A 24652-nucleotide genomic window follows, 5' to 3' on the forward strand; every position below is an offset into this window, starting at 1 on the left:
AGCGGTACGTTAAAGTAACATACTTTAATGTTAACTAGCGGTACGTTAAAGTAACATACTTTAGTAACGTTACTTTAACGTTAAGGGTTAGGGTACTTTAAAGTAACGTTAGTTTAAAGTAACATACTTTAATGTTAACTAGCGGTACGTTAAAGTAACATACTTTAATGTTAACTAGCGGTACGTTAAAGTAACATACTTTAATGTTAGCTAACGGTACGTTAAAGTAACATACTTTAATGTTAGCTAGCGGTACGTTAAAGTAACATACTTTAATGTTAACTAGCGGTACGTTAAAGTAACATACTTTAGTAACGTTACTTTAAAGTACCCTAACCCTTAACGTTAAAGTAACGTTACTTTAAAGTAACATACTTTAACGTTAACTAGCGGTACGTTAAAGTAACATACTTTAATGTTAGCTAGCGGTACGTTAAAGTAACATACTTTAATGTTAGCTAGCGGTACGTTAAAGTAACATACTTTAATGTTAACTAGCGGTACGTTAAAGTAACATACTTTAGTAACGTTACTTTAACGTTAAGGGTTAGGGTACTTTAAAGTAACGTTACTTTAAAGTAACGTTACTTTAAAGTACCGCTAGTTAAAGTAACGTTACATTAACGCAACACTATTACCTCTATTACCTGGATTGAGATAACCAACTAACAAGTTGTTACCAGCTAGCGAACCAGTTAACAATGTTATGAGTTAGTAAACTACTAACTAGCAATTTTACATGCTCACCAACTAACAAGCTAACTAGCCAACTAACAAACAAGGTAATCCTGATAGGTAGCTTCAAACTAGCACACAAGCTAATGTTACCTGCAAGCTTATCGGCGAATCCTACCAGCTAACTAGGAACTAATTAAAAAGCTAATGGTACTTCCAAGAAGAGCTATTTAGCAACTAACTAACTAATTAACTAACAAGTTAATGTTACGTCTAGCAAATCAAATAACAAACTGATCTTACATGCTAACTACCAACTGATTAACAAGCTGAAAATTCCAGCTAATCAGCTCTGTTAACTTACTATCTAACAAGCAAATGTTTCCAGCTAGTTATCAATTAACTTATACGTTGTTAACACAAGTTAGCTGCTGGCTAACTATCAGTGAGATTTGCTATGCTACTAGCTAGCCTCTTACTGGTTAAAATAACCTAACCATGAGTTAAACTGACCACTAACACCTGCACACCTGTAAGACATTTCATCTGGACTCCTCATAATGCTGCTGAATTAGTTACTGAACACCTGTGTAATAATTAATTCAGCAAAACAACATATATGGCCGCCTTCCTCGTGTTTAGTGTGTCCACCTGTACCTGTAAAGTCCAGAACATTTGTGTTCCACCTGTATGTTTGTGTTTAGCCCGTTAGCTGACCCGTTAGCTGACCCGTTAGCTGACCCGTTAGCTGACCAGTTCCCCTCTCTGATCCTATACAGATATGGCTGAAGATGTCCGTGGACTCTGATAACTCCAGTGTTTTGCTGTCATCGCGGGACTCCAGGACTTCCTGCGTCTTCCAAGCCGAAGACGAGAGAGATGAGCTCCCAGGAGGGGGAGAGGAGAGGTAACTGGCTCTTAGTGGTCAACGCTATGTTTCTAATATTCAAATTGATTATGTTTTACTTCTTCTATTTTGTTCCTGATCTGTTTCCATGTTGTTCTCTCACATCGAACTTTTTCCGCACTGACGTCAAAAGTCCTTGATGATGTATTGTATTCAATCAGCTTCTCATAAAGAGCGACTGGATCCGACAGTGTTTTTGATTATTTCATGAGAGATTTCTGCATTTCTTTTTAAAGTTAAGATATGATGTTTTCAGGGTTTTAAGCTTTCAATAACCAATGTTTTATTGGGGAACTCAGGGGCAGCTTAATCACCTTTTTAAGTTGACGCGTTGAACTTGTTAGCAAACGGTTTCGAATATGTGTCACCAGATGAAAGTCCTGTTCTCTCTTCTAGCTCTGTGTTTGGTCTCCACCTCCAATATCTGAGGGGAATATGTGTCTCTTTAGCTGCTAAATGCTCCGCTATGCTCACCAGCTGGTCTCTAACTGCGTCTGTCGGACAGATTAACTACGAGCTGAAACTCACTGTGAAGCTCTGTAGAGCCGAGCGGAGGTGCACAATGAGCCTGTCGACCTTTGACCTCTGAGAGGAGCCTCAGGACTTGAAGAGTGATGGAACTTTAACTTTTTATTGCTCCTCTGCCCTGAAACGGCCTCCCAATAAAGTGTCCGATGCAAAATGAGTGCACATCTTTTAAAAAGAGCCTTTTGTGTCCTTTTTTAAAATATATTGTCTCTTTTTCCACCTTTCCATTTGTCACAGTTTAAAGGAGTATTATTAAAATAAAGTTGTTTGATTTTGTGTCTCAGTGTTCTGGAGATGCTGAGCTACTCCAAGTTCTCCAACCTGGAGACATGGCTGTGCATGCCGTCCTCACTGCTGCTGCCCAGAGCCCTGGACTCCACCCGCATCTCCTCCTCCTCCTCTTCATCACATGCATCCAACTTCTCCTCCTCTTCCTCGTCCCCGCCCTCCAACTGCCGTCGCTCCTCCTGCAGCGATCCAGGAGCGACGGAGACACCACTCAGGTCGGTTCAAAGGTGTTTGAATGAGTGAATATTTAACGTTACTGCAGATTATTTGATCGTGATTTAGAGAGAGACGTTATCGTAATGATGCACCGATCAATCGAGCCTCACGAGCCAGACAAGCAGCCACTAAACTAACACGCTTTATTTACATTTTATTTATGTAAATTTACAAAATGTCATGCTCGTCCACAAACAAGGAGACAAAAGAAAGTCATAAGTTGTTTTGTTTTTGTCACAAAGTTTAGTCTTTTTACCTGGAGACATTTATTTAGTTGATACATTTTTTTATTTAAAGTGCAAATGCAGACGATAACGGTGTTAAATAAATCTTAATAATGAATTTATGTTTAGCAATTTTGTTAAATTGATCAAATTGACTTTACTTGATGGACTCTGTTCAGGGTGTTTTACACAACATGTCTCAGGTTAACGGACCGCAGTACTTCAGTTATATTAACTCTTAACTATTGAAGAGTGTGTTTATGGATCTTAATCTGTCTGCTGTGAGAATCCACCAGTAACTCATTAAACATGTGTTTCACATTTACAACTAGTTCATCAGCTTCACTTATTCATTTAGTTCAAAGGACAACATTCTGACTCACTGGTTCCTCCTGCAGACTTTGAACACATCATGAACACATAGTTTCCTGAAACAGCTGCTCGCTGTACATTTAGTTGTTCGACACGCATTAGATCGCTGGTTCGAATGTTTTCTGCAGACCGAATACAGGTTCTGATGTCTCCTTTAGACGGTGTTTAAGTAGAGACTCAGCTGCCTAACATCCTCTCCTCCTCCTCCTCCTCTTCCTTCTCAGTTGTTGTAGCTCATAAAGTATTTGTCCTTCTCCATGGTGATGGCAGTTATGTAGAGAGAGATAAGAGCCTGCAGGGAGCCCGGGGGGGTGGGGGGGGGGGACGTCCTGCTAGAACCAGGAAGTGTGGTTATTATGAGTGTGAGGGCTCTTTAGGAGGAAACTATTAGGAGTCTCAGGAAAGTTTAGACGACGTGTCGGTCCTCATGAAGCCTCTTCATCAACTAACGAGGTCATTGTACATCAGGGCTGCACAACTAAATGCAGATTGTAGTCTAATTTTAATACATAAGAACAACACACAACAAGCAGCTGATACTTCTGAACCTCTTTCTACACCTCAGCAGGGTTTCCTGTCTTTTAACCTCCTTTCAGCTCTTTGCAGGCGCCTCTTGTCACCAATATGACTGAAGCTCAGTAGATGAGGACCACTGAGGTTCTGACTTCTTAAGTTTCTGATCTTTTTCTTCTCCAGAATGGAGATGTGTGAGGACCACGTCAAGTAGTTTGTGAGGCTGATTCTCAGGATCTTAAATCCTGCAGCAGGTCTGAAGGGATCTGGAGGCCGGTCATTAAATCTGTCATGGTAGAAAAGAGGCTTTTCTGAGCCGGAGGAACTAGAAAAAGACATTTTACTAACAGTTCACAGACTCTGTAGGAGACCAAAGGACGCTTCTCATGTTCTAAACCAGAGCATCTCTTCATGTGTTCACCAACATCCAGCTGCAGCTCTGCAGGTACAACATGTTCTCACATCAATAACACACAAAACAAACGGCACTTTAAAGCCACGATGTTACGCAGCCGAATCGTGAGGATGTTGACTTTTCCTACTGCAAGTAAATGCAACACTAGTCTCCCTCCTCTCTGGATTAGTTGAGGGTTTCCTTTCATTTGACACAAAGAGCTCCTGACTGATAAACCGAGATATCTCAAGCACCACACACACACACACACACACACACACACACAGTGAGGTAAGGTAACACCCCTGTTGGTCTCTGAACACCTGAACAGACCTGGTCCTGCAGCACTGGACCTCCTCTTCAGTCCTGTGTGATTATGTTTCTGTTCGAATCCTCAAATATTTTCATTCTCTAAAAACTAAACCAGTAAAATCGTGAAGTGCGGGTTGTTTCGTAACGCCGGTCTCAGATGTGGAGTTGGACTCAGCTTATGGACCAGGTCTTGAGGAGGAGGAAGAGGGTCAGAGGGTTCTGGAGGAGCTACGTGGTCTCAGAGGACAGGTATCAGGACTAGGGATGGGTATCGTTTGGTTTTTTTCCGATACCGGTGCTAAAACGATACTTTTAAAACGATACCGGTGCCTAAACGGTGCCTGAACAATATATTAACTGTTAACAGTTTACAGTGTACTTAAATAAATATAAATAAATACAAAACACTCTGTACACACACTACAGCTTCAAACTTCAGCAATTATTTTGCAGAAATATGAGCATATTTGCCTTCTCTGGCAAAATACGACACCTCTCCTGACTTATTTTATTTTATCAGTTGGTGGCAGTAATGCGCCAATTCATCGTTTGCCAACCGCCACTACACCTCAAAGACGAAGAAGCTTTCGCGTGCCTGTGGATGTTGTGCTTATGAGCGGCAGCGCTAAGTACCCCGTTGTAATAATACTATGAGTGAGGAGCGGAGGACCGAGGCTATCGTTACCTGCTGCCAGGACGGAGTCATCAGAGTAGTGTAAAACAAGTATTTCAATCGGCTCAGGCACCGAAAGGAAGCACCGAAATCTGCGTTGCGTTTCGGTCCGGTAGATACCGGACGTATAGGAACCGGTGCTATATTGGCACCGCTTTTCGGTACCCAACCCTAATCAGGACCACCGGACGTACGCGTGTCCACTTCCTCGGTGTCGGGTTCACTACTGAATTAATCAGCTGACACGCTAATGTTCGTCCAGCAGCTTTTGATCGTATCACATGGTCTTCATCAGCTGATGATGTCATGGAGCTGTAGATGTTCTTCTTGAGCGCTTCAAAGACTCGGAGGTCGATGTTCTAGGTCCTCAGTCTCCTCCTGTCGCTGTCTCTCCAGGAGGGACCTGGTTGTTAACATAAACCTCCATAAGTTGATCATCTACAGACGCCTACAGAAGAAGGAAAGATGACATTTATTACTAACACATATGTGATGATGAAGTGGTGGACTCTACTCTAATGGGGGGGGGGGCGTCTAACCCCTCCAAGAGTCCACACACTGGTGGTGGATGAGTTGATGAAGATGATGGATCTGATGAAGACTGGGTGGAGGTGGAGGGTGATAACGTATCAGTGTTGAGACCGGAACATTCCTTCTGAGTGAGAAGTGGAATCTGTAATGTTGTACTTTGAAACATTTCATCATCACTTTGGGGTTATTTTGCTTCGACCAATCAGCAGCGACTTTATGTTTTTCTGAGTCGTCTTAAAATAACCAGTACGGTGAACATCTTCTCCCCCGTGATGACCACCCCACCCCCACCCCACCCCCCCCCCCCCCTCTACGTGTTACATCTGAAGACATCGAGACATTAAAAGTGTCCTCTGCTCTTTGATGTCTGCAGGTCATTGGAGAGCGACTCCTCCTTCCTCCCCCCTTCTCCGGGGGAGGAGATGCTGCTCCTCCCCCTCCTCTCCTCCACCCCCATTGCAACAGGAGACTCCTCCCCCTTCTCCCCCCCCACCGGGGTCAGCGTCAGGAAGCGTCGGCGGCTTGCTGCCAGTCCTGGAGGACTCCACTGGAACTCTGCAGGTAAGAACGGACACACTGGACCAATCACAAACCAGCACCACACACCACCTGATCCACTAACCAGAGTGGACAAAATACCAGAAACACCTCTCAATCACTAACCAGAGTGGACAAAATACCAGAAACACCTCTCAATCACTAACCAGAGTGGACATAATACCAGAAACACCTCTCAATCACTATCCAGAGTGGACAAAATACCAGAAACACCTCTCAATCACTATCCAGAGTGGACATAATACCAGAAACACCTCTCAATCACTATCCAGAGTGGACATAACACCAGAAACACCTCTCAATCACTATCCAGAGTGGACAAAATACCAGAAACACCTCTCAATCACTATCCAGAGTGGACATAATACCAGAAACACCTCTCAATCACTATCCAGAGTGGACAAAATACCAGAAACACCTCTCAATCACTATCCAGAGTGGACATAACACCAGAAACACCTCTCAATCACTATCCAGAGTGGACAAAATACCAGAAACGCCTCTCAATCACTATCCAGAGTGGACAAAATACCAGGAACGCCTCTCAATCACTATCCAGAGTGGACAAAATACCAAAAACGCCTCTCAATCACTATCCAGAGTGGACAAAATACCAGAAACGCCTCTCAATCACTATCCAGAGTGGACATAATACCAGAAACGCCTCTCAATCACTATCCAGAGTGGACAAAATACCAGAAACACCTCTCAATCACTATCCAGAGTGGACAAAATACCAGAAACACCTCTCAATCACTATCCAGAGTGGACAGAATACCAGAAACACCTCTCAATCACTATCCAGAGTGGACAAAATACCAGAAACACCTCTCGCATTGTAGTTAAACAGCAACACAAAGTAGAAAAACTGACCGTTATGGAAAGAAACTCAGCAAACATCAGAGATTACATCACAGTTGAAGTCCCTGGTGTTAGTTAATATGACTCATTGAAGAGACGTCTCATGTCTTCAGGTCACATGTTCACTGTTTGTTTCTGTTTTCTGGACTTTAGTCATGAATATCTCCACAGTGGATATCTCCACCCCAAAACCCGGTTCTATAAGAGTAAAACCCGTTGGTATTGATGCGGTCCAGAGTTCTCGGTTCTGCTATCGGTACTTTCTTAGTTCTTGAGCGAGACATCCTCATCTTAAACGTCCTCTCTTTGTCTCACTTAGATAGTTGTTGAGCTGAGAATGTATTTTAAAGAGTTTAAAACTTCTTGTGTTGCTGCTCAAGAAAAACTCTTTGTTTACATAAAATAATAAAGAAATGTGGATTATTTTCTGAATCATTGTCTTTTATTCTCAGAAAATAATCAGAAAGAAGCAATAAGAGTATTGATCAGAGTACTAGTGTTGATAACAGTCTAACAGTGGCTGACTGGGTTTTTACCATTCAAACTGCTTTTTAAACGTTCTCCTCCATTCGTTCTTTTGTTCTTTCACTTATGATTCTGGGAACCGAACACTTCACAGGTTCTTCAAAGCTAAGGTTCCTGTTGTGTAAGATCTTCTGCCCGGTGAAGAGACACAGATGTGTAGATTAATATCAAAGCTCAGAGGATCCAAACAGGAAGCTGTGGACGTGTTTATTCTGTCCCGGGGCTTCAGCTTCCTGTTCTTTAGCTCCACCCTTCTGGAGAATGATAACGAGCTTCCTGTAGAGCAGATTAGGCTCCTGGTCTTCAGAGGCTCTGGTCTGGTCTTTAGAGAAACCTCTCGTCCCCCTTTGAAGCAGAGCCGGGTCCATTTAGGACGACTCGTCACAGACGAAGTGTCCATGAAAACATTTGGTTTGTTGTTATTTCATTTTATTTGTTGCAGAGTGTTTAAACATCCTGCCAGTTAAACGTCTCAGGACAGAAACACGACTTCAGAGCTTTCATGTGACCTCTGGACTTCTTCTTCTGGTCCACATGTGGTCTCACAGCTTTAGGGTTAGAGACCAGAGAGACCAGGTTTAGTGCATCTGCTGGTCTCGTCTCTGTGGTTTGTTTGATGACGTCTTCTCTTTGAGAATCAGTCTGGATGTTTGTCTCACGTTGTCCACCAGAGGGAGATGAGAGAGAGAGAGAGAGAGAGCAGTTGTCCACAACATGTTGTGACGTTTCACAGTCTCTCACACTCAAACATGTAACAGCAGACGTCATTGAGTCTCTGAGGGTTCTACTCAAAAACTCTGACTTTTTGTTGGGAATGTGTCCTTTCAAAATAAAAGCTCAGAGTAGCTGCAGTATAAACACGTCCAGGGTGCCGAGCCTCCTCCTGCAGTTTTAATGCAGCCTGACACCTGATCACACACACACACACACACACACACTGAGTGAATGGAAACATGAAACCAGCAGGAGCAGTTGGAGGTTCTGTGTTATGACAGACATCCCTCCAGTCGTCCGTATATATACGTATATATATATATACGTATATATATATATATATACGTATATATATATATATATATACGTATATATATATATATATATACGTATATATATATATATATACGTATATATATATATATATATACGTATATATATATATATATATATACGTATATATATATATATATATACGTATATATATATATATATATATACGTATATATATATATATACGTATATATATATATATATACGTATATATATATATATATATACGTATATATATATATATATATACGTATATATATATATATATACGTATATATATATATATATATACGTATATATATATATACGTATATATATATATATATACGTATATATATATATATATATACGTATATATATATATATATACGTATATATATATATATATATACGTATATATATATATATATATATATATATATACGTATATATATATATATATATATATACGTATATATATATATACGTATATATATATATATATACGTGTGTGTGTGTGTGTGTGGTTTCTCTTGTCCAGGTTCGGTGCAACGCGGCTTCTGGTCACCTGATCCGTCGGGGGGGAACCCGACAGCAGGAGCAGGGAGGAGCCTCCCCCTCGCCGAAGGAGCCGGGGTGGCGTGGGCCGGCGACCGGGGGGGCGTCCTGAGGAAGACGGTGTCGGTTGACGACCGACTGCTGCAGCCTGCGGGCCGAGAGCAGCCTCACCTGAGACTGGAGAGAGGCCGGAAGAAGATCCACAACCTCCATGTGAGTTCATTATTTCACCTTTATTATATCAATATCTAGTGTTTGTGTTCGATAGATGACTGAACTCACGAACAACATGAGAGGACTCGGGACGTTTCGCCATCTTTGTCCAAATATCGCTGTTAAAAGCCTTTCTGGGGCTCAGAAGCATCGACTGTTTATTAGAAGTCAACGTAGTCGCCTGTTGGTTTGTGGAGTGTTGTTTTGAAGCTTCCCGTTCAGCATTTAGGCCGCCGCCATCTTGGTTTTAGCCCATTATCTTCTTGGTTTTGGCCTTTGCCATTTTAGTTGTAGCCTATCGCCGTCTGTTTTCACCATATTATTATTTGCTTTTTTATGGTATTTGACTCTAAATGGACCATAATGTACTAAATGAACATCATGCTGTATTGAAGAAGACTTGAAACTAGAGATTGAGACCATAAACTCATGTTTACAATGTTTACTGAGGTAATAAATCAAGAGAGAAGTAGAGTCATTTTCTCATAGACTTCTATACAACCAGAGGAGTCGCCCCCTGGTGGACACTAGAGAGAACGCAGCTTTAACACACTTCATCTTGCTTCCTGTTTGGGAGGCAGGTTCTACCCCTCACAGGGCTTTTAATTTGACACATCTGCAGGAAGTGTTAACTTTCATTAACTCTTATCTTAAATCATCAGCGTAATAGACTTCATCAGAACAACAAAACTGGTGAACTAGTCAATTACACATTTATTCATTAGTGGCAGAAGTATTCATGATGAAAGACACCACTTCCTGTTGATTTTTCACATTAAAACTCTTGTTGTGTGATCTGTAACAACACCAAACCAACGTAAGTAGAAACTAGATACCGGTGTTTAAGGCTTTTATTGTGGAACAAGTGAATAATAGTGACGAGTACGACACGACTCTCCTGGTAAAACCATGTTAACTGAATACAGAGGAGCTGACTCCTCCCACTTCAAAGGTCTTCATCGGCCTTCATCAGAATAATGAATTGTGGGTTTGTTTGAGCTTTTATTTGAGGATTGTTGTGAACAGTACTGAAGGTGAAGTGCTGTTCTTGTGACTCCTGCTCGTCCTTTATTTATATTCCAGCTTGTGTTTCAGCATCTTTCACCTCGTTGTATTGTTCACAGCTTTACACTGAAGTGAAGGATGAGATGTCTACGAACAGCTTATTGATCAGATTATGATCATGAGCAGCTGATACTGATACTCATAGTTCTTTAATATCCTAATGTAAGGATCCTTGCTTCTCCTCAATGAGCTTCATGCAGGTCCTGAACACACTTTCAATCACATGCTGGAAGATAGAAACTAGTCTCACGGTCTCATGTCAGAGGATGACATGCTCTGTTGATCATCAGTGTACTCAGAGTCTCAGTCTGAACCTCATGGAGGTCTGTGGTGTGCAATACATTGTGTGTGTGGTGATAAAAGCTCTGGTTCTGGCTCAGCTGTGAATCATGTGACTCACGCTGAGGATGTTGGTGAAACACATCATTACTGCACTCTGCACTCTGTAATCTGTAATCAGTCAGTTCCCACAGCTGTGATCACGTGGTCTGACCTGGGATCAGTACAGTACTGGATCCAGACTGACTGTGAGCCGGATCACAGACCTGATCAGGACCCTTGATCCTCATCATCATCCAGAGAGTCTGCTGAAACACATGAGGGACAAGACCCACTGTTAACTCATTCAATCCTCTTCATGTCCACAAAGAAGCTGAGGACACATTATTGGAGGAGGAGGAGCAGAGGAGCAGAGGAGGAGGAGGTTCTGTGTTGTCTCAGTCTCTGACTTTCTGCTCCATCGTCTCAGTAAATATCAGATTTCCAGGCAACACAAGCAGCCAAGAGACAGAAACATGCTGATGTGTTTGTCCTTCATCAGGACCTCCATGGAAAAATACTCTCTCCTCCTCCTCTCCTCCTCCTCTCCTCCCTATACCTCCTCTCACAAGCAGCTAGGAGACAGAAACATCCTGCTTTTGTCCCTCATCACCATGGAAAAATACTCTCTCCTCATCTCCTCTCCTCCACCTCCTCCTCTCCTCCTCCTCTCCTTACTATATTAAGTTCATATATATATATATATATATATATATATAGTGTGTGTGTGTGTGTGTGTGTGTGTGTGTGTGTGTGTGTGTGTGTGTGTGTGTGTGTGTGTGTGTGTGTGAACATTTTAAAAACATCTGTGACTTGATCTGCACATATGAGGAGGTGGAACCATCGAACCATGAATTATTGATCCGAATGCTGCTAGAATATTGATGTATTGGTGGTTGATTGATGACAGGACGGATTAGTGTGTCCTGTTTACAGTCAGAGTATTAAGGAGCCTCATCACATCAAACTAGTCCCTCTGAACATCCATTTGCTCCCTAAACCTCCATGAATGCAGCCTGCCGTCTCATTGAAGCCTAATCCCCTAAAAACACCTCCAGCTGAGGAGAGTCAGTTCAAAAGTACTTTTTTCTCATGAAGGTTCCTAAATAACTTGAAGTATCTAAGTGCTGAGGAAAGGTGCTTCAATGCTTCCTTTCCTATCTCCTTTACCAAAGGAAAGGAGATAAGGCGACCCACAATGCCTTGCGCCGTTGACCCACCATGAAAACCAACAATATGTTTAACTCACACAGGTTTAATAATTATCTTCATATCTCATGTTGATGAATGTTAATAGACGGTGACATTTAGTTTTATTTGTATTTATTTACTTCTAACATTTTAAGTAAAAAAATAAAGAATACAAAATAAAACCAGCACATTTTAACAGTTCCATTGATGTTGAATGAGTGAATAGTTTCTATTGAAGCATGTTGATTGCATTGTGGGTAATGTAGGCGCTGGAGAGGCCCCTGTGAGCTACCGGTTGAACAAGTAAACAAGAAGAGAAACCTGTCGACGACACTCGACATCTGCAGAGAGCTTCGATCTCTTCCATCGTTGTCTGTCAGGTTTTCATAGAAGAAGAAACCCGCATCTGTGTCTTTGTACATTCAGTACGTTCATGAAGCACTCAACTGGCATCGCACCTTCAACTTTGACCCTCTAGCTCTTATATCCTGTCTGTCCTCTTACGCCATGCAAAGCATTGTGGGTCAGAAAAGCAAAACTACACCTTGAGATAGATTTGATGTTCTCATGATGTTCTCATGAGGTTCTGGTGATGTTCTCATGAGGTTCTCTTGATGTTCCCATGAGGTTCTGGTGATGTTCTCTTGATGTTCTCATGATGTTCTGGTGATCTCATGAGGTTCTCTTGATGTTCCCATGAGGTTCTGGTGATCTCTTGATGTTCTCATAAGATTCTGGTGATGTTCTTATTAGGTTCTCATGAGGTTCTGGTGATGTTCTCGTGATGTTCTCATGAGGTTTCTTGTGATCTCTTGATGTTCTGGTGATATCATGAGGTTCTGGTGATGTTCTCGTGATGTTCTCTTGATGTTCTCTTGATGTTCTGGTGATGTTCTCATGAGGTTTCTTGTGATGTTCTCGTGATGTTCTCTTGATGTTCTGGTGATCTCATGAGGTTCTGGTGATGTTCTCTTGATGTTCTGGTGATGTTCTCACAAGGTTCTGGTGATGTTCTCGTGATGTTCTCTTGATGTTCTGGTGATGTTCTCACGAGGTTCTGGTGATGTTCTTGTGATGAACGGCTGCATGGAAATAGCGATATTAGTGTAATATTTCATTATTCATGTCAACCGCTCAGTAGGAATCTTATCTTTTTGAATAATCTTTTTTAGTTTGTTAAGTTCTGCTCGGCTCCTTTGTTTGAATTCAGCGCTCCACTTTATGAACATATCAATTAATATTTAGTGAATCCAGTTTACACTGCATGTCTTGATCTCTCTCTCTCTCACACACACACACACACACACACACACACACACACACACACACACACACACACACCTACTCCAGCCAATCAGCCGTCAGTATTGATAGAAGTCGTCTCCGGGCTGAGAGGACGTCCTCTGACATTAAAGGGCCGGCGTCGTCTCATCAGATGTCTTGACATTCACAGAAATGCCATCAGAGAGGAAGTGAGACGGAGTCCGTTCATCTTCAGGTCAGCGTGTCTCTCTTTGAGGTCCTGATAACCCACATGGACACACACACATTACACATGTTATACAGCACTTTTTATACATCACTAAGGACTTAATATGTACATTAAAAGACTAAAACTTTGAACCTTTGACCGTTTAAGTTAAACCAGTGTTTTTATTCTTAAACTAAAACTTCTTAATATCACACTGACCCTTACATATAACTATATCATATTACATGAATGAAACCAACATTACATTAACTCAAGATACATTTTTTTTACATTTTAATATCTGACTGCTTCCTGTCTCTGTCTGATGCGTTCAGTGTCCACTTGAAGCGTCGGTAAACGTCCAACATGAATATATGAATTTAAGCACTAAGTAATATTATGTGCTAAAGATTATTCATCGGAAAATCGTGTCTTTGCAAGAATAGAAAATATGAATACTGAATCCGTTAAACAACTCCTGTGTTCTTCTGAGAGTTTTGTGAATGGAGTCTGGTGTCTTTGAAGAGAGCAAAGATTTCCTGTCTTCAGACACTTAGATTTAAAAAGATGTGATCGTGATGATTTTATCGTTGGATGAAACCGTGCTGTTGTGTGAGCGTGTCAACGTAGCAGAAGACGACCAATCATCATCTGAGTCGTCCAATCAGAACAACAGGAGAGGTGAACCAGGATGTCAGGAGTCATGTGACGTGTTTGAACATGTTGGAAGCATCACGTGACTTTGTGACGGCTCACAGAAAATAAAAACTACAAGTCAGGAAATCTAAATGTGCTTGGACTGATTTTAAACTGTGAGACAGATGGAGTGAGACGGAGGAGACGAATAAGTTGGACTAAATGAAGACGAGGAAGCTCTCGCTGTGACGGATCATGGTGATGATGTAGAATCCTGACAGACGTTATCTGGTTCATCTGTCAACCAATAAGAACTAACTCAGAGGATGTGATGATCAAAAGAGAAGACCATAAGATGAGACGATATGATACAATAAGATACAGTAAGACGATACTATAAGATAAGATACAATAAGATGATATGATACAATAAGATACAATAAGACGATACTATAAGATAAGATGAGATACAATAAGATGATATGATACAATAAGATACTATAAGATAAGAAGATAAGATGCGATTTAATCAAAGATTACGAGGAAAGAGAAGCCCGATGATGCCGAGAAATGCAGAGATGTTGGTGAGCAGAAGAATGGACATAGTTATGAGGGGGGGGACCTCTGAGACCTCAATGAGCAGACATCAATCTTCCCTTCCTCCCCGTCTTCAGTTGTCAAGGCGACAGAGTATTTTCGCCCCACGCTGTCCGAACCCTGCCGTCCTTCCATCGACTCAATCCCAGAATCCTTCACTCAAGACAGCCATCGGACAAATCGCTGGTTCCTTCATCTTCCTCCTCCTCCCACACACTCTTCATCTTCACCCAGCAGGTTTTATTCAGTGCAGCTTTAACCTCACTGATATTGTCTCGCCGTGGGGAACTTCATTCTTCCACTCTTTTACATATTGTTGATTTTATAAAGATGTTGTTTTTACATCCAGTTGTTCTGTTTCTGTGTTTTGCCTGAAGACATTTCCATGTAAATGCTTTCTTCTTATGTCTTTAATATTTTAAAGACGTTTTCATGGTGTGAAATAAGCCAAGAAATGCTTTCATTATTTCATTACCCACGTTGTAAATCTAACAGATGACACTACCGTCATCAACCAGATACAAACAACAATACGACTTCATAGAGAGAAGACATCTGGACCTCACAGAACAACCTGCTGCTCAACGTCAGTAAAACCAAGGAGCTGATTGTTGACTTTAGAAAAAAGGAGGAGACAAGTTCCTGAGAATCAACCTCACAAACAACCTGACGTGGTCCTCACACATCTCCATCCTGGAGAAGAAAAACATCATAAACGTCTGTATTTCTGAAGGAAACTTTAGAAGTTCTTGTTAACTTTTACAGAGTAGCAACAGAAACATTACAAACAAACATGAGACGTTCAGGGTCCAGGAGAGCTCTACGTCGGTGGATTAAAACCATCAGAACATCACTGGTACTCATCTCCTGAGCTTCAGTCATATTGGTGACAAGAGGTGCCTGCAAAGAGCTGAATGGAGATTAAAACTACAGACAATAATCTGCATTTAGTTCTGCAACACTGTTGTACAATGACAATAAAATAACCTCGTATCTCCTCAGCAACCTTTTGACAATATGAGGACAAATAGAAACATGAAGTGGGTGTTTTTTCAACGGATCAGAAAACTATTGAGTCGGATCAAATCACGGGTTTGAGTCACTTTTTTTTTTATTTGCCACTGATTGTCGATGACTCAAATGTACCGATACAGTTTAGTTTTGTTAAAGCAGCTTGTTTTAAATCTACATGTCGTCAGCGCTGTTTCCCAGTGTGAATGGACGAACACCTGCCTGCATCTCTGATATCTGATGTTGTCCGTTTCCTTCCTTCTGAACACTGATTGTGTGGAAAACAGAAGTGTATTTTTGGTGCCACATTAACGTGTTTCACCAGAGGAACAGCAGTGGTGTAATATGTGTTTAGTGCTGCATGATGCTGCATAGAAAGTGCTGATTTTCCTCCTCTGTGTCTCCTCTCAGAGTCTGGGAACCAACAGCAGATACGACACCAGGAAGAAGTAAGTCTTTCTTTTTACCATCATCATCATCATCATCAGTTGGTTTCTCTGGTTCTTCGTCTTCATCGTCTGAAGTCAAGTGTTTTCTGCTCTTTGCTGCTGCTTAAATGTTTAAATATTTCCAATAAATCCTGATTTAATAAAGCAGGAGGAAAAGACCTCTCCTGTATTCTGTCTGAGGGGAAAAGGTTTCTGAGAGAACCTGGTCATATCGGAGTGCTTATTGTTTTTCCATCTTCACTCAGTGGAATTGAATATAAAGCAAATATGTTTAGCTGAAAAAGAAAACTTCAGTTTTTTTCAACCATAAACCGTCAGATCGGTTTGTTTCTTTGAGCTCCAGGTGAGAGAAGAAGCTCCACCTGTTGAGCTTCTGGACCAGCAGACAGCAGCTTTACAGCTTCACTGTTACTTTATGAAGAAAAGGGAGGAAGTCGTCTCGAAACGTCAAAACGTATGTTTCAGTGATGATTCTCAGGTTTTATAGGAAATAATCACAGACTGTTTATAAGAAGTGAACGTAGTCGTCATGAGGTCACCCATTAGTTTGTGGACTGATGTTTTGAAGCCTTCAGTTCGGCGTTTTGGCCGTCGCCATCTTGTTTTTTTGCAACCAGTAAACAGGAAGTGACCATATCTGGACTGAGGAGGAGTGACGTAGAGACGGCGTATACGTCTCTGGTAGAGACCTGTCAATCACCGTGTAGCCCCGCCCTAAAGCATCCCCTGCTTTATGGTCTGTTTGACTCTAAATGGACCATAATGTACTAAATGAACATCATGCTGTACTGAAGAAGACTCGAAACTAGAGATTGTGGGAATTACCCACAATTCATAGCAATGTGACGTTACAACACGGGTTTACCACGTTAAAAAAAGGTAAACAAAGAGGACGAAATGTGAGTTCAGCCTGAAATATTAAATTTACACAAAAACATACAAACACATGAAATCAGAGACTTTATTTATCAAACATTTCTTTGTTTTAGTTTTTGTTTGGACAAAAACAAGTAAATATATGATTGTGCAATCACGTCACGTCTTGTGAGTCTGAAAACATTTAAATCAGAGACGAAGAGGAACAAAATAAAAACCCACAATTGTCCACAACATGTTGTGACGTGGTCATAGTAACGTGATATGTCCTTATTTTTACACCCAATCAAACCGTCTCTCACACTGAGACTTGAACCCTGAACCCTCTGCTCCTCCTTCTGCTCCTCCCTCTGCTCCTCCTTCTGCTCCTCCCTCTGCTCCTCCCTCTGGACCTCCCTCTGCTCCTCCCTCTGGACCTCCCTCTGCTCCTCCCTCTGGACCTCCCTCTGGACCTCCCTCTGCTCCTCCCTCTGCTCCTCCCTCTGCTTCTCCCTCTGCTCCTCCCTCTGGACCTCCCTCTGCTCCTCCCTCTGCTCCTCCCTCTGGACCTCCCTCTGGACCTCCCTCTGCTCCTCTTCACACTGATCCTGGATCATTTCAGCTCTTCAGTGACTGAATGTTTTCATGTGTTCAGGCCACGAGTTCTTTAGAGGAACAGAAGAAAAGCAGATAATTATTATTAGTGAATTTAAATTATAAATACTTTCATATTTTCCTCTTCAGTACAACCTTCTCTTTTCATCAGTTTTTCATTATAACTTCATCATATTTCCTTCAAAACATATTTGTCTCGAGCAGAATACTGAATGTCACGCTGTGAAAACCTTAAATGAACAGAATAATAGGAAGTAAAACTAAAAGCACGATGAGAATGTTTATCTGCTCTCATCATAGCGTGACTGACTCTCAGCCAATCAGCTCGTTGTGCTGAACGGCGTTCGCCTCAAACTGTCTGGATGAAACTCCTTCTGCTGAACTTTGGTTCCACATTATTATTATTAAAACATACAAGAACAACCGTGTGTGTGTGTGTGTGTGTGTGTGTGTGTGTGTGTGTGTGTGTGTGTGTGTGTGTGTGTGTGTGTGTGTGTGTGTGTGTGTGTGTGTGTGTGTGTGTGGAATCAATAACCCGCCTCCATCGGCTGTTCATCACTCAATAACGAAGCTCAGATTAATAGTACAGTGTGCTTTGTAGCACAAGGCAGTTTTATATATATGTATGTATGTATATACATATATATATACATGTGTATATATATATATATATATATGTATATATAATAATATGTGTACATACATACATACATACATATATATATATCGTTTTTAACCGGTAGTAGCATGAAGTAGTATCGTATGTTTCTTTCTTCATTCTCTGATTTTTTTCAACTTTGCCACAAAAACAAGACATTAAAATAATTGAAAATGTTTTATTGTGGAGCTCAAACTGTGAGAGACGTGATGCTGCAGGCTTCATGTTTTATTCTTCAGTGACTGACGATGTGGAATAATAGAGAGAGATGTGACAGGAAGAGCTGACAGGATCACTTTGTGTTAAATATCACACAACAACAACAACAACATAATTTACAGACGGCTGCTTCAGAACATTCAGCAACATCCACGTCTTTATTAATGCTCCATAATCCCACGTATCTGCAGATCAGTGAACGCACCGTGCAGAACAATAAGTGTTCCACTAAGAGCACACACACATCTACAATACACACCCACACAGCCGGAGAGACACACACACACACACACACACAGACAGAGACACACACACATCTACAGTACACACAATAACACACACACACACAGAGAGACACACACAGAGAGAGACACACACACATCTACAGTACACACAGTAACACACACACACAGAGAGACACACACACACACACACAGAGAGAGACACACACAGAGAGACACACACACATCTACAGTACACACAGTAACACACACACACAGAGAGACACACACACATCTACAGTACACACAGTAACACACACACACAGAGAGACACACACACATCTACAGTACACACAGTAACACACACACACAGAGAGACACACACACATCTACAGTACACACAGTAACACAAACACACACAGAGAGACACACACACACAGAGAGAGACACACACATCTACAGTACACACAGTAACACACACACACACAGAGAGACACACACACACACACACACAGAGAGAGACACACACACATCTACAGTACACACAGTAACACAAACACACACAGAGAGACACACACACACAGAGAGAGACACACACATCTACAGTACACACAGTAACACACACACACACAGAGAGACACACACACACACACACACACAGACAGAGACACACACACATCTACAGTACACACAATAACACACACACACACAGAGAGACACACACAGAGAGAGACACACACACATCTACAGTACACACAGTAACACACACACACAGAGAGACACACACACACAGAGAGAGACACACACAGAGAGACACACACACATCTACAGTACACACAGTAACACACACACACAGAGAGACACACACACATCTACAGTACACACAGTAACACACACACACAGAGAGACACACACACATCTACAGTACACACAGTAACACACACACACAGAGAGACACACACACATCTACAGTACACACAGTAACACAAACACACACAGAGAGACACACACACACAGAGAGAGACACACACATCTACAGTACACACAGTAACACACACACACACAGAGAGACACACACACACACACACACAGAGAGAGACACACACACATCTACAGTACACACAGTAACACACACACACACACACACAGAGAGACACACACACATCTACAGTACACACAGTAACACACACACACAGAGAGACACACACACACAGAGAGAGACACACACATCTACAGTACACACAGTAACACACACACAGAGAGAGACACACACACACACAGACAGACACACACACACATCTACAGTACACAGTAACACACACACACACAGAGAGAGAGACACACACACACACACACATCAGCATATCAGACTTGACTTTATGGGATTTATTGAAGGGGAATTGTTGGAGTGTGCAGACGAAGGTACCACTTTGCATCAACTGTTGTATGACACACACATACATTGAGGGGCCCAAGGTAGCCATTAAGAATAATGGCCTCTGGCTATGCGTTGCCATGGCGATTGAAAGAGGAGAGAACGGCGGCTTCAGAGCAGCTGATGAAGAGACTCAGAGGACACTTCTATGATTGTATCCTTTAAAACACATTCTTCTTCTTCTTGTGTTCCTTCCTCGTCCTGTTTGAGTTCAGCTCTTTTATTCAGTTTAACCACGAGCGTCTCTACAGCGGCCATGAAAGAGAGAAACACACACCCAGCTGCATCACACAAACATCATGAGAGGTAACACACACCCAGCTGCATCACACAAACATGAGAGGTAACACACACCCAGCTGCATCGCACACACATCATGAGAGGTAACACACACCCAGCTGCATCACACAAACATCATGAGAGGTAACACACACCCAGCTGCATCACACAAACATGAGAGGTAACACACACCCAGCTGCATCGCACACACATCATGAGAGGTAACACACACCCAGCTGCATCACACAAACATGAGAGGTAACACACCCAGCTGCATCACACAAACATGAGAGGTAACACACACCCAGCTGCATCGCACACACATCATGAGAGGTAACACACACCCAGCTGCATCACACACACATGAGAGGTAACACACACCCAGCTGCATCACACAAACATCATGAGAGGTAACACACCCAGCTGCATCACACACACACATGAGAGGTAACACACACCCAGCTGCATCACACAAACATCATGAGAGGTAACACACCCAGCTGCATCACACACACATGAGAGGTAACACACACCCAGCTGCATCACACAAACATCATGAGAGGTAACACACACCCAGCTGCATCACACACACACATGAGAGGTAACACACACCCAGCTGCATCACACACACACATGAGAGGTAACACACACCCAGCTGCATCACACACACATGAGAGGTAACACACACCCAGCTGCATCACACAAACATCATGAGAGGTAACACACACCCAGCTGCATCACACAAACATCATGAGAGGTAACACACACCCAGCTGCATCACACACACATGAGAGGTAACACACACCCAGCTGCATCACACACACATGAGAGGTAACACACACCCAGCTGCATCACACACACATGAGAGGTAACACACACCCAGCTGCATCACACACACATGAGAGGTAACACACACCCAGCTGCATCACACACACATGAGAGGTAACACACACCCAGCTGCATCACACACACATGAGAGGTAACACACACCCAGCTGCATCACACACACATTTGACGTCTGGCATTTAGATTCAACTTTAAAAGCATTTTATACGTATTTAACGGCACAAAGACGTAGATCACAGTGTCATCAGCATACGAGAGGATTTGACGACCGTCTGCTCTCTGAACGCCTTCGTAGTTTCCTCCTGAAGTCTCTGTGGATACGACACACACTCTCACACACACTCTCACACACACACAGGTAGCAGAGTTTAAAGTGGTGTTGGATGTGAGACGAGGGGGCGTCCTCGCTCTATGAGGTGTGTTATTCAGAACCAGCAGGTTTGATTGTGTGTGTGTGAGGACCTGAAACAACCTGTATCACACACACACACACAGAAACAATAAGTGTAGCACTCAGGAGCTTCAGTCGTGACTGGTAGTTTTCTGAGTCATCGGCTCATGAGACGGATCTTCATCTCTCTCTCTCTCTCTCTCTCTCTCTCTCTCTCTCTCTCTCTGAGTCCTCCCACTCTCTCTGCAGCCCCCCCCCCCCCCTTCTGTCTCGTCTCTTCAAACTGAAGCCGGTGGCGTCGTTCAGTAACTCGATCACAACGAGTCGTCTTTTCATTTCTGAAGACGACTGAAGGGATCGAGTCCTCGTGTTTGATCTTGAAAAGTGATACAAATGATGAGAATATGAATAATTTTATATCAAACGTTTCTTCAGTGAAATTGACTCATTTTTATTCCAGATTATTTTCCATAAAAATCTCAATCTGTTCTTTTTAATAACAGATAGTTTTTCTAGATAAAGCAGTTTAAAGTTAACGATAACAGACACATCAAGTAAGCGGTGGAGTGTTAACTGAACCAGAATAACATGGAAGTGAAATTAGATCAAGTTAATAAAAACAAAGTTAATAAAGTCAGCGTGTTTAATTAAAGATGTAAAACATTGAACAGATGTCTGCTGTGGTCTCATGACTCAGAGGTTGATGAGGAGCTGATCAACCCTCTCACACCAGGAGCCAGTAAAGAGGCTCCATCAGTCAACAACAACCAATCAAACGTCCACTTAGTGTGTAAAAGGTTATTACTGATACGAATAATCTCACAATCAAAACTATGAGACTGTAAATCAGAACCAAATCATTTAGAACCTTAAGTCCCGCTGAAGAAAGTTTCATTGAATTAAAAACCTGTTTACAGACATTGAACTGTTCAGCTGCTCATCTGGTGTCAACGTGAGTAAAAGACGAAGTGAAACATGAGTCAATTATTCAATGAACTGAATGTCCCGCGTCTAGTTCCACACCTTTACAGTTTAAAGATGATAAAGTGTTTGAGTTCTGAGGAAGACGGTTTCCTGTTGGTGAGCGTTTAAAGAACGACTGTCAGACTTGTTTCTGAATGTATTTGTCTCTTTCAGATTGATTAATATAACAGTTCGGCCTTTAAGTTCCAATGAATAAAAACAGAGAGCAGAAATGTACCCAAACGCTCGATAAGAGATTATAATCCATCTGAGAACTGCAATGCATTCTGGGACGACAGCGTCCACAAACGTGTTTAACCTTCTTTGTGAGCGACGTGAGCTCCAACAAACACCAGTCATTGTTCTTCTCTGACTCGTGTTTGTGACGCTGACTCATCCTGTCGGGGGTTCACGACTCTTTGACGGGACAAAGACATGACAGCAGTTTTTACAGTCTCTTTGAGGTTTTCTCTTCATGTCACACTTAAACGTCTCAGTCTGTCTGACTGAAGAACGATCGGTTCGCTTCTTCAGACCTTCATTATCGAGTTCTTCATTGTTCAGTAGAGCAGGAAGCTTTCCCTCCATGAAGAACATCTTTCATCCGTCCACGTTAAGAAGTCTTTGTTTTAAGTCTCTCAAGTTTAAAGACGGTGTGAGGTGAGAGTGACGTCATCACGGCCGTCTCACATGAAGACTCGGATTTTAATCGGGAGATCATTTGTGTTTCTACGCTTCACTCAAGCTAAACCTGTCGGAGAGGAACGGGGCTTTGCTGTAGATAAAGTTTCATCAATCGTGGCTGAAATATCCTCTGGTGCTGCTCTGTAAACTAAACACCATCATGTCTGCTCCATGACATCATCCACTGTATCTAGTAAGCCACACGTCTGCTGGTGTAAAGACAACAAAGTCTATTCCGCTAACGCCGTTGGTCGGTTCTAAACAGGAAGTTAAATTCTGATGTTTTATTGCCCCCCCCCCCCCCCCCGGCCATCATAACCTCCCCCCCACTAGAGGGAGCTGTAGTCGTGATGTTAAATGACTCCCGGGATGCACCATTAGTTTGATCGATGCAAGTCATTTCCTCGCTGCCACACACTCTTTCTGCTGGGGCTGCTGGGAAAAACTCCCACACACGCATACACACTCTCCTGACACACACACACACACTCACACACACTCTCCTGACACACACACACACACACACACACATCAGAGTTATGTACTGCTGAGTCGTGACTCGACATCCTGAGACAGTGATAACTCCTCGACCAATGAAATCAACAGAAGGTGTTTGTGTTGTTATGACGATTACTGCTGCTACATTTCATGATGAGGACTTTTATTTTGTAAATCAAAGTGTTTGTCTTCCTGTGTGTCCGTCCTCCGCTGCATTAAGCAGTAAAGAACCGTAAACAGAGTTATTGTTCCTCATCTCCTCTTCTTCTCTACATCTCCTCTTCCTCTCTGCATCTCCTCTTCCTCTCTGCATCTCCTCTTCTTCTCTGCATCTCCTCTTCCTCTCTGCATCTCCTCTTCCTCTCTGCATCTCCTCTTCTTCTCTGCATCTCCTCTTCCTCTCTGCATCTCCTCTTCTTCTCTACATCTCCTCTTCTTCTCTACATCTCCTCTTCTTCTCTACATCTCCTCTTCCTCTCTGCATCTCCTCTTCTTCTCTGCATCTCCTCTTCCTCTCTGCATCTCCTCTTCTTCTCTGCATCTCCTCTTCCTCTCTGCATCTCCTCTTCTTCTCTACATCTCCTCTTCTTCTCTACATCTCCTCTTCTTCTCTACATCTCCTCTTCCTCTCTGCATCTCCTCTTCCTCTCTACATCTCCTCTTCTTCTCTACATCTCCTCTTCTTCTCTACATCTCCTCTTCCTCTCTGCATCTCCTCTTCTTCTCTACATCTCCTCTTCCTCTCTACATCTCCTCTTCCTCTCTGCATCTCCTCTTCCTCTCTACATCTCCTCTTCTTCTCTACATCTCCTCTTCCTCTCTGCATCTCCTCTTCTTCTCTGCATCTCCTCTTCTTCTCTACATCTCCTCTTCTTC

The 24652-nt window shown here is 42.3% G+C and overlaps 1 protein-coding gene across 4 annotated transcripts in view; it reads left to right on the forward strand.

The window, feature by feature from the left end:
• The window catches only part of ankfn1a (ankyrin repeat and fibronectin type III domain containing 1a), a 74046-nt gene that overhangs the window by 1101 nt on the left and 48293 nt on the right, over positions 1 to 24652 (forward strand). For 3 of the 4 annotated variants that reach the window (XM_076081665.1, XM_076081667.1, XM_076081666.1), the window contains exons 2-6: positions 1455 to 1582; positions 2395 to 2613; positions 6007 to 6194; positions 9145 to 9374; positions 16075 to 16112. In XM_076081665.1, the coding sequence (XP_075937780.1) occupies positions 1467 to 1582; positions 2395 to 2613; positions 6007 to 6194; positions 9145 to 9374; positions 16075 to 16112 (791 nt within the window). In that variant the 5' untranslated portion in view covers positions 1455 to 1466. Of the gene's footprint in view, positions 1 to 1454; positions 1583 to 2394; positions 2614 to 6006; positions 6195 to 9144; positions 9375 to 16074; positions 16113 to 24652 lie in introns of those variants that run through there. The other variant, XM_076081669.1, reaches the window with a different exon arrangement.

This window comes from Anarhichas minor, unplaced genomic scaffold (assembly GCF_050575085.1).
Source record: "Anarhichas minor isolate MPS153535 unplaced genomic scaffold, ASM5057508v1 ptg000084l, whole genome shotgun sequence".
Lineage (NCBI taxonomy): Eukaryota > Metazoa > Chordata > Actinopteri > Perciformes > Anarhichadidae > Anarhichas > Anarhichas minor.